The 18,391-nt window shown below is 39.5% G+C and overlaps 3 protein-coding genes across 3 annotated transcripts in view; all 3 read right to left on the bottom strand.

The window, feature by feature from the left end:
* Positions 1 to 18,391, bottom strand: part of LOC137759609 (protocadherin alpha-13) — a 152,143-nt gene that overhangs the window by 124,757 nt on the left and 8,995 nt on the right. The window lies entirely within an intron of this gene.
* Positions 5,274 to 7,745, bottom strand: LOC137755300 (protocadherin alpha-6-like). The gene has a single exon (XM_068531395.1). The coding sequence runs from the start codon at positions 7,743 to 7,745 to the stop codon at positions 5,274 to 5,276; it is 2,472 nt and encodes an 823-aa protein (XP_068387496.1).
* LOC137755293 (protocadherin alpha-5-like) lies at positions 11,498 to 13,949 on the bottom strand. Its single transcript, XM_068531385.1, is given in 6 exon segments — positions 11,498 to 12,966; positions 12,969 to 13,044; positions 13,046 to 13,181; positions 13,183 to 13,421; positions 13,423 to 13,526; positions 13,529 to 13,949. Coding segments are annotated over 6 exon segments (2,445 nt in total).

The following is an 18,391-nucleotide window of genomic DNA, read 5'->3' as shown; positions in this document are numbered from 1 at the left end:
CAAACACTCGAGCTTTTTTATAGTTAGCGAAAAAATTTTCAAAACTTGGGGAAATCTTCTGATTCCTTCAGTCCCATCCTGCTGTGTTCGTCACTGTTCTGCCCTAGGAGACTATAAAAGACCGGAGCGTCTTTCCAAAGCCTAAAAGATGGCTTTGAATCAGAGAATTTCTCAGCCGAGAGTGACATCACGTGGCCCCAAAAGTAAGTACATGTTTTATGAATAAATATTTCACCATTATCCTGCAAAGTTTTGTTTCATTCTCTGAATTTTTTCTTAATCGTTGATGAAATAGAGAACGACATTTCTCTTGCTGGAAGCATTCTAGTGAAATAAATGCGGCTAAATGTTTAGTATAAACCAAAACTGTGGCTTTCTGTTACCTGAGGAAACTAAACTCTCCACACAATTTTAAAATAATCACAGAAATGAAGTGAGAATAAAAATGATCAGTTAAACAACCAGGGATTTTAAATTGGAAAATTCTTTTGTTCTGTAATTCAGGATCTCCCACATACATAGACTTAGGATTCTGCCTAGAAGAATTCGATGACTCACTGTTCCTAGGGTCTCTAGGAGACCAGAAATCTACTGATGAAAAAGAAACTTGCTCATGTGTGAAAAAAATAAATCTAGAAAACTGAGCAACAAATTGAGGTATTTTCTTAAGTAATTTTATGAATTGAATATATGTAAAATATTTTAATATAAGTAAGAATTTGCTTTAATATATTTTGTAGGGAGAAACTAGTCTATATTTTTCTCTTTATTAGAATTAATGTGATTTCTTTTCAGAAATGTGTATATCTATATAGTTGCATTTTTCCAAGCCTTAATACTTATGAATATCTTTTTACAATCCCCAATATAGTTTACATTATGTCTTTTCATAATACATAATACATACATTTTAATTTCATTATTGTTCATCCTTAGCACTTAGGACAATTTCTGTTTTTAAAGTTATGCTTGGGATTTTTCCTTCTTAGTATCTATTTAACAAGGAAAGCTCATTTGTGAACTACTCTCATTCTAAACTGCAAGTAGATTAATTACATCTAGATTTTAGTGCTTTTCAAGAGTAAAGGCAAAATTATCAGTTTATGGTACCATTAATGCTCCTGTATATCTATCTTTTCTTTCATATTCTTACAGCTACCTGCCTAAGAAACGTTTTTAACTAATTGCTGCTATCCTTAATTATTGCAGTAGCTTCCTAGATTGTCTTTCCATCCAATCTTCTGAAACATGGTGTTGACTTTTTTTGCTCAAGATCTTTTGATAGTTCCCAATTTACTTCTGAAGAATCCAAATTCTTTAATCTGCTACTCAAAGTTACTTAGTCTAGTACTCAGAATCAAGAGATATTTTCATATTACTTTTTCTGACTTTATTCTATGTGAACCATATGTTTTAACCACAGTGGACTATTCCATGTTTCCAGTCATACAGAGGCTTTTGTGTGTCTTCAGGTTTGCTTAATTTTCTCCTTCACAGAAGTATTCATTATTCTCAATATTCTCTCAGGGTAACTTACCCTTTTAAAAACCATTGAAAACACCATGCCCCTTCAAGTGTTCCTTCAGAAAGACAAATAGGGAGTGATTTTCTTTCAACCCCAGCTTTGCTTTTGGGCCTGTTATAATATCTTGTCTTTCATTGTATGACCCATATATTTATTTTATCTCAAACGTTTTGATGTCAGAGGCTGGGTTTTGATAATTCAGTGGTCCCTGGCATGCTAACATGGTCTTGGAATCACCTAAGGGTCCTACTAATGATTAATAAAGACTGATGACTATATTTTAAAAGTTATTCTATATCACTTTCTATATAAATGGTCTACTTCCATGGTTAATAGGCAGTAACTACTACTAACTTTTAAATCATCATAAAACATACTGTGTACTTATTTTTGAGGAAGAGAAAACACCATTAATGGAAAAGAACAAAGATTTCAAACACCTACTCAGATCTCTACATGATCTGAAGCAACTTATAAGTATGAAAAAAGACATCACTGTCAACACAAGATAGTCTAAACTTTCATTGAGGAGACTTTATCTAAATAAATTTCTAGATTCCAAAAGGTTTTCCACATCCACAATGGTAATTGGACTTCCCAAAACCGGTGAAACTGACTTTTAGATGAGTTTTTTAATTCTATCACAAAGAATTCAAAATATTGACACATTGTAGGTTAACCTGAAAATAACTTCACAAAAGATAACTTTTACATAAAATAAGAGTAATATAGAAGGCCATAATGACTTTCTAACATTTTAGTTTTTCTTTTTCGAGTTATTAACTCCTTGAACTCTTTTGAATAATAACTAAATTTTGTTATGCACATAGTATTTGACAGACATTTTATAAACAACTTTATAAATATTAACTTGATACAAAAATTCTATACAAAAATTCTATGCAATAGAATTCATATTCATCATGCGTAGAATGTGAAACCAAGGAATTGAAATAACAAATGCTTTATCAAAGGCTATATGAACAAAAACTGGTAGAGGTGGAGTTTTAATCCAGGAAGCTCCAGAATCCACAGTATTTAATAACTGAGCTCTGGTACCTTTCAATTTAGGAAATATTTAATAGCTAAAATCATTACCATTCACCTGAAACTAATACAAAATTGTTAATCAACTATATACTCCCATATAAAATAAAAAGTTAAAAATAAACAAATAAAACCATTAACATAGATAGAAGAGTGCAAAGTATTAAAATACAGATTAGATTTTGACTCCATCTTTGTGATAAGCACACCCCTAAAATGAAATTTGAATATCAATTAGAGAGTTGTAGGAACACAGAACTAAAATTATCGAAATGATGAGAGTTGTCAAATAAATGGTAGGTGATGGAAAGTGTCTTGTTTCTAATTAAGGAATTTTTAAAAACCAACTAAACATTTAGGAGAATTGAGTAATTAAAGTTATATCCAAGAATCAGGTAGGCATAGACAGAATAGAAAATCTAAGTGTACCATCACTTTCACAAGGGAGAAACTCCACATTTGATTCAAACAGTAAAGATAAGCATATTTTAAAAATACACAGCCATTAAAGTTAAGGACTAAAATTAAAATTATTTCTTTCATGTAATGTGCTTTTAATAGCCAAATAAAATTTAGGCACTGAAGGTATTGTGAGAAATATAAAATAAGCCACAAAATAATACTGGTTTCAGGTTACTTACAGGTGAGCAAAGGAAATAAAATGTCATATATTGCTGGTCATAAATGTTAAAGAAATTAAGAAATACATTAATAACAAATTAAGAATTGAGTGTTGCAGAAACCATTCATTCCATTCCATTAAGTTCCACCTTTCTCTCCAAAGGAATATGCTTAAAATCTATGACCAACTAGGGCTTCCCTGGTGGCGCAGTGGTTGAGAGTCTGCCTGCCAATGCAGGGGACACAGGTTCGAGCCCTGGTCTGGGAAGATCCCACATGCCGCGGAGCGACTGGGCCCGTGAGCCACAATTACTGAGCCTGCGCGTCTGGAGCCTGTGCTCCGCAACAAGAGAGGCCGCGATGGTGAGAGGCCCGCGCACCGCGATGAAGAGTGGCCCCCACTTGCCGCAACTGGAGAAAGCCCTCGCACAGAAACGGAGACCCAACACAGCCGTAAATAAATAAATAAATAATTTAAAAAAAAAAAAAGACCCTTGCAATGACAATGAACCCACAGAGATAATCTAGAATAATTTCCTTTAAGAGAAAAAAAAAAAAATCTATGACCAACTAACATCAAGGCAGGTCAAACAGTTACAAGAAGCAAAGATTAAAAAAAGACAAGAAGGGGCTTCCCTGGTGATGCAGTGGTTGAGAATCCGCCTGCCAACGCAGGGGACACGGGTTCGAGCCCTGGTCTGGGAAGATCCCACATGCCGCGGAGCAACCGGGCCCATGAGCCACAACGACTGAGCTTGCGCGTCTGGAGCCTGTGCTCCGCAACAAGAGAGGCCACGATAGTGAGAGGCCCGCGCACCGCGATGAAGAGTGGCACCCGCTTGCCGCAACTAGAGAGAGCCCTCCCACAGAAACGAAGACCCAACACAGCCAAAAATAAATAAATAATTTAAAAAAAAAAAGACAAGAAGAATAAAAAAATGAAAAGATTAAAAAAATAATAATAAACTTTCTTGGACTCTCAAAGTTTTACTGTACAAAACTAAAAACTTTAACTTGAATTAATGAGTCCTAATCATCCTGCATATTCTGTGTAATAAAGATTTATAAATTAATCATTTGAACAGCAAGAATGGAATTAATAGTTTTTCTAATCAAATTATTTTTCTAAATCATATATAAAATATGTTTAAATGTGAAATATTTTTCCATAATATTCCAACTCATCTACAAAGGGCTGATAGTATTTTCCTCAATATTAATCATTAGAGGTAAGAAGATTTTTATCAGATTAAAAGAAATGAGTTACTATACATAGATCCTCCAAAAATGTTGTTATTGACGTGACTGTAAAAAAGTATCTGATAATAAAGCACATATCTTGAAATAGTACAATGTTCTGTTTGATATTCTGTTGAAAGGAATATTAAATATTTGTTCACTTTTGATTTTATTTTTATCTGGTCTATAATAAATTTGGTAAGAATATGAAAACATGCAAATTTTGAAGAGAAATTATTTTTCTGTACTTTATTACTAAACTGCTTAAAATACCAATAAACACTATATACATGTAGTATATATAGTAATATCTGTTTCTCTATACCTATGTAACAGACCCTAAGAGAGAGTAGAAAATAAAATGGATGGGCTCTGATCTTAAAGTAAAAGTAATCGCCAGAAAATATGTAAATATTATCAAAACATAGTATACGAAGTAAGCTTAAAACTACATACAATGAAAAATAAACACTATTTGGAGGAATGTATATAAACTGGTTGTTGTTAGGGTTCAGAAAGTTAGGTATTACAAAGAATAAAATCGTATTCAGTAAGAAGAAATTTATCCAAGAAAAATTTGAATTTTAGTAGAAACCCAACACATGGAGAATGGTTAATGTCTGATGGCACTGAGAAACAGCGATTAAATTCGCCATATACACGTGTAACAAATCATCACGTTTTATACCTTAAACATACTCAATGTTATTCACCAAATATATCACAATAAATCTGGGGGAAAAAACGATTAATTTTAAATATTTTTAAACCACAGTAACGTTTGAATACTGAAGTGTGAAAACGTGCTATATATTAAAAAAAGAAAAATAAATGTGAAATACTATAAAATTATAAAATTTCGTCTTAAATATTTTAATATCAGTATAAATGGACCTACCTCCGTGCAATGATCAACATCTTGCAGTTTGCCCGCGTTCTCTGAACCTGGGAACGGAGGCAGGCTGGGGCTGAAGGCCATGAGATCTGCCTTGGGCGGCCCCTCCCCAGAGCACACCCTCTGCCGCCTCTGCTGCGAGTAAGACCAGCTCCCCACCGCGCTGGAGCACACCAGCGTGGCCTGCCCGGGCCCGCACGCGCCCTCGCTGGGCGGCGCCGAGCACCGCAGCGCCGCGTACAGCAGCAGCGTGAGCACCAACAGGCTGGACACCGCGCAGATGGCGATGATCAGGTACACGTTCACATCCACCAGAGCGGCCTCCGCGCCAGCGGCGCCCGTCGACGCCCGCGAAGAGGCCTTGGGCGCCTGGCCGCTGTCCTCCAGCGACAGCAGCACGGTGGCCGTGGCCGTCAGCGCCGGCTCGCCGTGGTCCTTCACCAGCACCAGCAGGCGCTGGCGCGGCGCGTCCCCCTCGTCCAGGGCGCGCGTCGTGCTGATCTCGCCCGTGTACAGCCCCACGCGGAACGGGCTGCGCGCGCCACCCGCCGCCGGCTGCAGCTCGTACGACAGCCACGCGTTGTAGCCCGAGTCCGCGTCCACCGCGCGCACCTTCGCCACCACGTGGCCCGCGCCCACCGACCGAGCCACCCGCTGGCTCAGCGCGCCCGCCCCGCCGCCCGTCCCGGGCAGCAGCAGGGCCGGCGCGTTGTCGTTCTCGTCCAGCACGAACACCTGCAGCGTCACGTTGCTGCCCAGAGGCGGCACGCCCGCGTCGCGCGCGCTCACCTGGAACTGCAGCAGCTCCAGCTCCTCGTGGTCCAGCGGCTGCAGCGCGTACACCTTGCCGCTCTCCGCGTGCACCGACACGTAGCTCGACAGCGCTCGCTCTCCCACCCGCCGCTCCACCAGCGAGTAAGACACCAGCGCGTTCTCCTGCGCGTCCGCGTCCCGCGCCGACACCGTGAAGACGTGGCAGCCGGGCGGGTTGTTCTCCTTCACGAACACCGTGTACTCGGGCTGCGCGAACGTAGGCGCGTTGTCGTTCACGTCGGACACCTCCACGGACACGCTGGCTGTGGCCGACAGGGAAGGCGAGCCCCCGTCCCGCGCTGTAACCACCACCTCATAGTTCGACACACTCTCGCGATCCAAGGCGCTGTCCAGAACCAATGAATAGTAATTCTTGAAGGTGGACACTAGTTTGAAGGGAACATGGGGCGTCAGAGAGCAGGTCACCTGCCCGTTGGCACCTGAGTCGAGATCGGACACGCTAATTAGGGCAATGACAGTGCCGAAATGAGCGTCCTCTCGGACAGGCAAGGATAAGGAAGTCAGTGCAATCTGAGGAACATTATCATTTTTATCCAAAATTTTCACCAAGATGGTGCAATGACCAGCCATGGGAGGGTGGCCTTTGTCTGTCGCATCAATACGGATTTTGTATAAATTTATATTTTCAAAATCTAAATTCCCTTGAATTACTATTTCTCCAGTATTTGGATCTATTCTAAACTGGTTACTAACCATGGGTGGAACAAGACTATTAAAAGAGTATGAAAACTCCCCATTCGCTCCTTCATCCCTATCAGAAGCATTCAGTCTCATAACTATTGTTCCGTTATCTGAGTTTTCAAATATTTTTGCTTCATACTCAGACTGTCCAAAACTGGGAGCATTGTCATTCACATCCAGTACGGTGACCAGCAGCTGAGCAGTGGCAGTGAGCTCAGGTTTGCCTTGGTCAGTGGCCATGAGGAATAAGTTATGTTCGGGCGCTTCCTCTCTGTCCAACGATTTCCTTAACACGAGCGCAATTTGTGTAGTGTCATCACTGTTTGTTTTCACATCTAACGCGAAGTTTTCGTTGGAACTGAGCTTGTAGGTTAAGACAGAATTTGAGCCCACATCTGCATCCGACGCGCCCTCTAGTGGAAACAACGAATCTGGCAGCCTAGATTCGTAAATCAACACTCTTTGTTCCTTTACCGGGAACACAGGCGGGTTGTCGTTAATGTCCTTCACCTCCACTTCCACATGGAACACCTGCAGCGGCCGGTCCACGATCACCTCCAGGTGGATACTGCACTCCGCGCTCCGCCCGCACAGCTCCTCCCGGTCGATCCGAGAATTCACAAACAAAATGCCATTCTGCAGATTTACCTCCAGAAGGTCCCCGCGGCCTTTGGACGCCACCCGGAACAGACGCGGCACCAGCTCCGCCAGCTCCAGCCCCAGGTCCTGGGCGATGCGGCCCACGAAGGTGCCATGTTTGGCCTCCTCCGGGACGGAGTAGTGGATCTGGCCGCTCCCGGCTTCCCAGGCTACAAGGAGCAGAAGCGAGAGAAGCAAACACCGGGATCTCAGTCGGCCTTCAGGTGTAATAAGCATTTCAAATACTTGCTGGTTTAGTTCCATCAGGAAATCTTGTCTAGGCATTAAGATGAAATATTGTATGATCCCGAGTCTGTTAATTCAGTTCTTCTGCGCCTGCCATCATTCAACACTCGTGGAAGGATGCAGTAATGGGAGCAATGGACTTGAATAACAGCTAGTGTAACTTCACGGTAGACAGCGACATCATGCGGCTCGAAAGGGTAAGAAATGAATTCACAACGAAGCTACGCTATAGTTCTTGAAATTAAAGATAGATATTTATATTACATATAAATATGCCTTATTTTAATAGTAAATCTCCTCATGTTTGTAATTTGCAGGGTCAGTTTATCTCGTCTGTTTTCTTTTATTAGTTCAGAGTAGGGTAAGCGTTCAAAATACTCATAGTGAAACAACTTTCCTCCCAATAATGTAAAAACTGTATCAACCATTTTAGAAAGCTTAAGTGTGATATGAACCAGGCTTGGGAATTAGAAGTGAAAACTATCCTACATATTTGTATAGAGAAGAAACATGTGCATGTATTTCTGTCACAAGATATACTATTATATTTTGAGAAAAGAGTGTAATTTTAAATTAGCAAATTTTACCCAAATTTTAAAAACCTTATAGATTATCAAAGTCCATTCTTTCTTTGTTCAGTGAACATCAACTACTCCTAATAATGTTTTTTAATTTAATAATGGAAGCTGAAAATTTTAGCACATATTCTTTACAACATTTGTTAATTTCTCTGCAGCTTACATTAGTCCTCCCCCTCAAAACATTTTCCTTTGCATACTTCTCCATCACTGCAAAATCTTGTGGAATTTCTACCTATTGTGCTTTGCTGCTCTGATCCTTCCACTGCTCCTAAATGACCTTATCCTTTTCTTTCTACCTCAACCTCTTATATGCTTTTATTTGTGTTCTCATCCACTTCCAACATTTCAGACAAGACTTCTATTGAAGGTATGCCCAAACTCACATCTTCCTCCCCCTTTTCAATGGTTATAATTGTCATTTTTAGCCATACATGCTGATGACTCCTAGAAAATAATTTGATTACAATTTAAAGATTATGAAGATAAATCATTAATACCCCGCAAATTCAAACCCTTAAATTCACCTTTTATTTAATGGCATGAACATTCTACATGTCACCTATATCAATTTTTTATTACTCCATCTCCCTTACCTGCCCTATTCAAAGTTGGCCTATAGTCCATCTGTCTTTTCACACACCACCATATTTATCTTCATGAGTACAGCTTTTATTGGATTGCACTAAACATATAAATCCCAAGATGTTAGAATCATTTCTATGTGACCTGAGATATGATCACAAGCCAACATTTCCAGTGTTATTTTCAACTACTCTCCAATATTAATTCTATTTTGCAGACAACATAGATCACTTGCTTTCCTTCTTCCGCAATACAAACTTTGTTCAATTATTTTTTTAATTACCTCCATCTTTACCTGTAAAAATGCTCCACTCATATCAAAGTCATGCCAAAATATCATCTTACCATGAATTCATCCTTAATGTCATCAACTGTAGGTAATTAAACTCTTTCTCAAAAGGAGACAATGAAATTTATTAAAAAGAATTTTCAAACGGACACTTGCCAACACTCACCCTTCTCCAGAATTCTGATATACTTGTAAAATCCTCACAGACAACTGTAATACAAAGTACCCCCCAACATGAGAACATTTTACATAACTTATATAACAACATCTTAAAATAACTAACCTAGATCTATCCTGATAAGTAGTAGTCCTTATCGCTTTCTATTACACTTATTTTGAGTAAACAAAGAGTTCATTTGCCAACCAATAATAAGCCCCCAAATAAAAGGTTCTTTTGTTTACAGGAAGCAAAGCCTTGACAAAAGATATATTGGCCTACAGTCTTGTTAGTTGAAGGTTTTCTATAGTGGTGAAGGTATTTCATAAATTGCTGCCCTAAGTGAAGAATCTCTTTGAATATCAACTTTTAAATTAGTTAATTAAAGTATCAAATCTGTCTTTCTATTGAAGTTCCTAGCAATTTCCAGAAGGTTGATAATATAGTCCAATTAACTGAACAGTTACAATAATTCTATTTATTGGCTCCAAGTAGAAAATTATACAATGTTACTGAAATCATATATGCAATTTCCTTTTCATTGGAAAAGGAAAATACTGGTCTCCTCATAAGAAACATCTTATATTTTTGTTTATTTATTTACTCAAATAGTTCATCTAATCAAGGGAGAAGATTGTGTGAGAAAAAAAAGTTTAGTCAATCTATGAACATCTTCCTCCCCCAGCAAAGAAAATTCTCAGTTATAAATAAAGAGTTTATATTTCAAAACTAAATTAACTTGATTTTTTTAACTTGATTTTTAAAAAGCTGACAACTGTTAACTACAAATTTACACAGTGGTGAGAATGCCCTCTCCATTTATAGGACTCCCACAAAGTAATGAGGTATTAGAAATGTTTAAGTAGTATGATGCAAGTGTATTTATAAAACTAAATACATGTGAGAATGCAAGAAATAGGAAAGCAATAAAAAGGGGAATTGACATTTTGTCATATGAAATGTGGAATATTTATTCCTGGCTAAACCCATATTGTTTTTTCAAGAAGTGTAGAAAAACAGTTCTCTGTATTTGAGATGGAGAGCACTCTTGCCTATAGTAGATAAAATGTATGGCTTTGTTGTAAAAATGGTATTGGTAAACAACAAACTTGGGGGGGTGCTGGTTATATCATAGTACAGTTTTTTAAAATCTAAAAACAAAAGGCAATAATAAATAAAAATGTTTTCTAACTCAAAAATGTTAAGATTTTCCCAACTGTGAGAATTCACGATTATTTCTCAACAATATAATAATTTGTGAATTGGAAAAGAAAAAGTAAGATAGAGAAAAACTAATCATTGTTCCACTAAATGTTGATGTTGGAGGGGGGGAATTATGACATATCTGCAAAATGGGACAACATGGGCTGGAAAAAAGAATGAAAAATCTCCTTAAGTAATATGTCATGATAGACAAATTATATTAAATGAAGGGGGGAAGGAAAATCAACACAAATATTATGTCTTAAAACGGGAGAGGGGAGTTTATTAGTATATGAAAAATTCTCTAGAAGAATAGCCAAGAAATTGGAAAGTTTGAAATATTCAGCAGGTATATTAAATGGCTTGATATTGGAGGTGGAATGGAAACATTTTAAAACATTTTAAATCATGTAAATGTATTTTGTATTCAAAAATGAATAAAATGAAGCCACTAGAGCTAAAATATTTTAATTATAAATATCAAATTCACCATTAGTATGCCAAGGCCAACATTTAAACAGACTTGAAAGAGTCATTCAATGCACAAATATTACTGAAAATATTAATTCAATATGTGTAATAAAAATACTCAAATAATGGATAGTCTATGGAGAACAAAAAAGGCAAATTGACACGATGATGTTAAATATTTCTATGTAGTTACAACATGGGGCTTTGACAATAAATAATAATGCCAAGTATGTATCTTACTAGTATCTTACTACAACACTAAAATTTGAAAATTGAAACGTTCAACTAAAAATTTTATTCTGCAAATGCTTTCTATGGTCCACAGAAAACTAGTCCATTAACTCAAACCTTTAAAACCTTATAAAAAGGGGATTGTTACTGAAACACTATAGTGCAAAACAATTTTCTCCAACAAAGTAAATTTTAAGCATAACTATAAGTAAATGAATTAGTACCAAGAGAATTTATATCTAAAAGGATACAATAATTACTTATAAAGCCATAATTTAAAATAAAAAGAGAAGATAGAGAATAATATTAAATATTTCATATTAAAGACATGACGAAAAATTGCTGTAAGATTTTTGAGACTCACGGTGTCCGTAGAGATGGGACCCTGAGGCAGGCTGGGGTTGAAGGCCATGAGATCTGCCTTGGGCGGCCCCTCCCCAGAGCACACCCTCTGCCGCCTCTGCTGCGAGTAAGACCAGCTCCCCACCGCGCTGGAGCACACCAGCGTGGCCTGCCCGGGCCCGCACGCGCCCTCGCTGGGCGGCGCCGAGCACCGCAGCGCCGCGTACAGCAGCAGCGTGAGCACCAACAGGCTGGACACCGCGCAGATGGCGATGATCAGGTACACGTTCACATCCACCAGAGCGGCCTCCGCGCCAGCGGCGCCCGTCGACGCCCGCGAAGAGGCCTTGGGCGCCTGGCCGCTGTCCTCCAGCGACAGCAGCACGGTGGCCGTGGCCGTCAGCGCCGGCTCGCCGTGGTCCTTCACCAGCACCAGCAGGCGCTGGCGCGGCGCGTCCGCCTCGTCCAGGGCGCGCGTCGTGCTAATTTCGCCCGTGTACAGCCCCACGCGGAACGGGCTGCGCGCGCCACCCGCCGCCGGCTGCAGCTCGTACGACAGCCACGCGTTGTAGCCCGAGTCCGCGTCCACCGCGCGCACTTTCGCCACCACGTGGCCCGCGCTCACCGACCGAGCCACCAGCTGGCTCAGTGCGCCCGCCCCGCCGCCCGGCCCGGGCAGCAGCAGCGCCGGCGCGTTGTCGTTCTCGTCCAGCACGAACACCTGCAGCGTCACGTTGCTGCCCAGAGGCGGCACGCCCGCGTCGCGCGCGCTCACCTGGAACTGCAGCAGCTCCAGCTCCTCGTGGTCCAGCGGCTGCAGCGCGTACACCTTGCCGCTCTCCGCGTGCACCGACACGTAGCTCGACAGCGCTCGCTCGCCCACCCGCCGCTCCACCAGCGAGTAGGACACCAGCGCGTTCTCCTGCGCGTCCGCGTCCCGCGCCGACACCGTGAAGATGTGGCAGCCGGGCGGGTTGTTCTCCTTCACCAACACCGTGTACTCGGGCTGCGCGAACGCGGGCGCGTTGTCGTTCACGTCGGCCACCTCCACGGACACGCTGGCCGTGGTCGACAGCGAAGGCGAGCCCCGGTCCCTCGCAGTCACCACCACCTCATAGTTCATCACACTCTCGCGATCCAAGGCGCTGACCAGAACCAATGAATAGTAATTCTTGAAGGTGGACACCAGCTTGAAGGGGACATGAGGCGTCAGGGTGCAAGTCACCTGCCCATTGGCACCGGAGTCGTGGTCTGACAGACTGATCAGGGCGATGACAGTGCCCAGTTGGGCGTCCTCTTGCATAGGCAGAGATAGGGATGTTATGACTATCTCTGGGGTATTATCATTCTCATCCAGGATTTTCACTATCACTTTGCAGTGTCAGTTAATGGGAATGGACTTTTATCAACAGCATCAATATTAATTTCATATAAATTACAGTCTTCATAATCCAGTTTTCTTTCCCTGAACTGTTATATCCCCACTATTAGCATTGATCACAAATTTAGATTTTACATTGTCAACAAGATTACTAAAGAGGTACACTACTTCCTTATTAATGCTCTCATCTGCATCTGAGGCATTCAGCAGGCATGCAGTTCGGTGCATTTTCCAGTATTCTGACATTATAAATTGATTTATCAAATTCCGGGGCATCATCATTCGCATCCAATACATTGATCAATAACTGAACTGTACCTGTTAGTTCAGGTTTTCCTCCATCAATTGCAATCAGCAATAAACGATGTTCTTGCGTTTCTTCCCTACCTACTGGTTTCTTCAAAACTAACTCTAAAAAGTTTGTTTCCTCTTCATTTGTTTTAACATCCAAGTCAAAAATATTCATTAGCTTGTAACTTGTATCTCAGTTCTGCGTTTCTTCCGATATCCATATCAGATGCGCCCTCTAGCGGAAACCGAGAATCCGCTATTCTTGATTCTAAAATAGTGTTTTTTCTTGTCGCAAGAACCTTGGGGGGTTGTCATTAACGTCCTTCATCTCCACCTCCACATGGAACACCTGCAGCGGCCGGTCCACGATCACCTCCAGGTGGATGCTGCACTCCGCGCTCCGCCCGCACAGCTCCTCCCGGTCGATCCAAGAATTCACAAACAAAATGCCATTCTGCAGATTTACCTCCAGAAGGTCCCTACGGCCTTTGGATGCCACCCGGAACAGGCGCAGCACCAGCTTCGCCAGCTCCAGCCCCAGGTCCTGGGCGATGTGGCCCACGACGGTGCCGTGTTTGGCCTCCTCAGGGACCGACTAGTGCACCTGGCCTCTCCCAGCCTCCCAGGCTGCGAGGAGCAGAAGCGAGAGCAGCAGGCGCCGGGGTGCCGGACATCTTCTCTGGGAATATACCATCGCAAATTCGTTGCAATTTTCAAACGTCTATTGCACTACCATATAGCTTTTGGAAACTTAACTCCCAATTTGATATAATTTTGTATTTGCTCACCTTTTGAGTTTCAGCAGCAGAGTGAAAAAAAATGGAGTGGCTTTTTTCCTTTCTAAGGAAAATAAGCTCTCTGTATTCCTTTGTTGCTAAAAACAAACAAACCAAAATAACTTGTGGTTTCCGGAGCCATGATGTGGATGAAAGGGGAGTATTTTACTTTGTTATGCTTTATTTACCTTACATTCGTTAAATATTTCCCAATTTCAATGACTTATGTATTATTTTCCCTACTCTAATCAAATATATCACTAAAATTTTAACAAAATATATCAACTTTAATTAAAATATTGCAAAATCAATACTACCGAAGTTGTGATGCCCAATCTTTACTAGAATGATTTGTATTGGTCTATTCTATTTAGGGTTTGTATAATCCCCGACTTTAAAAGTTTTAGATTTTTCATTTCTTTCCATATTTAAATATTACTTACTAAAATTATTGACTTTTTCTCTACTATTTTGATGGGATGTTTGTATACTAGTCTTTATGTTACTCATAAAACAAGTTTATATTCCTATCTGCAGTATTGAATATTGGCTTTTGTTGATATTATTTTCAAAGTAACTAAAACTATTTGAATAGCATTCTTGTCTGAGTTCCATTTCGAAGTCTGATTTTCAAATTACTGAAAATCCATTTATTTCATTTTTCTCTATATTACCTACTTACTTTTAATGTTAACTCAAAAACTGTAATGTGGGGCTTCCCTGGTGGCGCAGTGGTTGAGAATCTGCCTGCCAATGCAGGGGACACGGGTTCGAGCCCTGGTCTGGGAAGATCCCACATGCCGCGGAGCGACTGGGCCCGTGAGCCACAATTACTGAGCCTGTGCGTCTGGAGCCTGTGCTCCGCAACAAGAGAGGCCGCGATAGTGAGAGGCCCGCGCACCGCGATGAAGAATGGCCCCCACTTGCTGCAACTGGAGAAAGCCTTCGCACAGAAACGAAGACCCAACACAGCCATAAATTAAAAAAAAAAAAAAAAAAAACTGTAATGTGGAAATGACACTATTTGCAAATTAGATGCATCTAGACAGGGATTTCTTCAAGTTGCTATTACTGATAAATCACAACTGAGATCAATTGTGAAAGCACATATATTTTTCATGAAAGAAATCAAAATCCTAATGTTGTTTGTGAGATATACTACTCCATAAAATTTTTGAGTTCCAGTAGAAATTAAAACATGGAAAGAAATCACACTATTTACCAGGTTAACTCTGTGCTAATTTCATCTCTTTTTAATTCTCCAGTTTATTTGCTGTATGGACTTGGACTACACTTAAAAAATACGGCCAATATAAAATGGACCAATTTTTCCACTTAAAAAATATTTAGGGGCTTCCCGGGTGGCACAATGTTTAAGAATCCGCCTGCCAATGCAGAGGACACGGGTTCGAGCCCTGGTCCGGGAAGATCCCACATGCCGCGGAGCAACTAAGCCCATGCGCCACAACTACTGAGCCTGCGCTCTAGAGCCCACGAGCCACAACGACTGAGCCCGTGTGCCACAAATACTGAAGCCCACGCGCCTAGAGCCCATGCTCTGCAACAAGAGAGGCCACCGCAATGAGAAGCCCACGCACCGCAACAAAGAGTAGCCCCCGCTCGCTGCAACTAGAGAAAGCCCACGTACAGCAATGAAGACCCAACGCAGCCAAAAATTTTAAATTTTTTTAAAAATTAAACATTCTACTTATGTATATACTCCGTAGAATTCCTTAAATATTACAAAATCTTCCTTGCTTGTGAATACAATACGGGCCAGGAGATCAATCATTCTATTACTTGATGCTTTACATGTAAAGCATAAACTCCAAATACATTTCTTTAATTTTGGTATAAGTCATAGGTACAACTGGAAGTATTATTTTTACATCAATGTATAAAACAAATATGGGAAAATGGTACTGTAAAGACTAGCTTTGGGACTTCCCTGACAGTCCAGTGGTTAGGACTTGGCACTTTCACTGCTGTGGCCCTGGGTTCAATCCCTGGTTGCAGAACTAAGATCCCACAAGTCGGGCAGCATGGGGGTGGGATGTGGGGGAAGTTTAGATTGAAAAGAAATAAGATTAATAGAAAATACAAAGTCAATTGAAATTAATTTGCTTCTCAGTATTCAAAACAGTAATGTAAAGACATAAGATAAAGTTACTGAATTTGTTTCTGATATAATCTTTAATAGTATATTTATCATTCTCTTTCGTTTTTGAAAGATTTTTACTATCATTATTATCATGACTTTCCCCTTGGCATTCAGAACATCCAAACACTAAAGAAGTTAAACAGTAATCAGTTTTCAAGACAACTCACCTAACAGTTACTGAGAATGATAATTTTAAAATATTTTAATATACAATGATAAAAAAGAAAATGATAATATGTGAGTTGAAAATATCATCAGTTAATGTTGGTTCACCTTCTATTATGGAACCATGATTGATGTGAACCTACAAAACCACGATAAATAAATTTACATTTGAGAAAAGTAAATATTAAGTTCTTAAAATCCAACTGATGGTGTGGTATTAACAATACATGCATAGTAATTTACGGAATATTTTCAGTAAATATTTAAAACTTTAAAAAATATACTCAATGAAGAAAATGCCATCAATAGTATCATATGCTTTTTTCAGTTTGTAATTTTTTTTCATGTAAATATATACAGGAGAAAACAAGACTCTTGACATTTGAGCTGTCCTCACACCTGTTAGATTATATAGTGTTTTAAAATTATCACCTGCATTTGTCTTTCATTGCTCAACTCTTTTTTTGGAGGTTACTTTTTCAACAAGTATAGACTCTCTAGTTGTAATTCCATAGAGGACTCCATAGGTAGAGAAGATTGTTTAAATCTTTTTCCAAACCATTCTTTCAATCGAATATTATAGATTACTTTATTACTGTATAGTTTCTAGAAGTTTTTCAGTTATATTTAAGCCCCACTGCAGAACTAAGACTCCTTTCCTGACAATGAATTTTGATTAAGGAAACCAGATAGTATTTTGAGGTGCCTCTGCTTAATTTACTGAAAATCATTCAGGAAGATAGTACATGAGAAATTTTAACTTTTCATTGAAGTCTAGATATCTTTCATTTCCTACAAAACTCCAGAATAAAATTTTAATAATCTATATTTCTCTGCTATGTGTAGAAAATTATACAGGTCTACCACACTGTTGAGCTATAACAGGTGAAGTTGAAGCAATCTTTTAAAGATTTATAAACAGTTTATGCACTTGCATCAAATTTGACAAAAAAATTAATTATATGTGGAAAATAATTTATCCTATGACCACACACTGTATGCATATGGTACATATCTTTACATTACTTTTATAATCGTTCAAACTCCCTACAAAATATTGTGCTAAAATGTTTATACTATATAGTCATTCTGAGAAAATCTGAGAGTAATTTTAAAGTACCTCTGAGGGAATAAGTAAGTTAAACTAAGCATAGCTTTTATTCACAATCCTTTTGTCTTCATTATTCCCAGATGAGCTCATTTAATAATGGAAAGTGACAATGGAGCTAAATTCAAGTACTTTTGGTTCTATTCTATGCATTCACATTAATATTCATGTGGTCTCAAGCAAATTTTTGTCTCCAGGCCACAGTTTAGTCATCATTAAATTGAGAGAAATGACAATCTCTTAGGTCATATCCAGTTTTAAAATCCTAGGTCAAGATACAAAATTAATGCACAGAAATCTCTTGCATTCCTATACACTACTGATGAAAAATCTGAAAGAGAAATTATGGACACACTCCCATTTACCATTGCAACAAAAAGAATAAAATACCTAGGAATAAACCTATCTAGGGAAACAAAAGACCTGTATGCAGAAAACTATAAGACACTGATGAAAGAAATTAAAGATGATACAAACAGATGGAGAGATATACCATGTTCTTGGACTGGAAGAATCAATGTTGTGAAAATGACTATACTACCCAAAGCAATCTACGGATTCAATGCAATCCCTATCAAATTACCAGTGGCATTTTTTATGGAACTAGAACAAATCACCTTAAAATTTGTATGGGGACACAAAAGACCCCGAAGAGCCAAAGTAGTCTTGAGGGAAAAAAACGGAGCTGGAGGAATCAGATTTCCTGATTTCAGACTATACTACAAAGCTACAGTAATCAAGACAATATGGTACTGGCACAAAAACAGAAACATAGATCAATGGAACAAGATAGAAAGCCCAGAGATAAACCCATGCACCTGTGGTCAACTAATCTATGACAAAGGAGGCAGGGATATACAATGGAGAAAAGACAGTCTCTTCAATAAGTGGTGCTGGGAAAACTGGACAGCTACATGTAAAAGAAT

The sequence above is a fragment of the Eschrichtius robustus genome, chromosome 2 (assembly GCF_028021215.1).
Source record: "Eschrichtius robustus isolate mEscRob2 chromosome 2, mEscRob2.pri, whole genome shotgun sequence".
Classification (NCBI taxonomy): Eukaryota; Metazoa; Chordata; class Mammalia; order Artiodactyla; family Eschrichtiidae; genus Eschrichtius; species Eschrichtius robustus.
Note: the sequence above shows the minus strand (reverse complement) of the source record. Positions and strands in the feature narration are given on the sequence as shown.

Coding starts and splice junctions, on each gene's coding strand:
- LOC137755300 (XM_068531395.1), bottom strand. CDS start 7,745: ATGGAACTAAACCAGCAAGTATTTGAAATGCTTATTACACCTGAAGGC.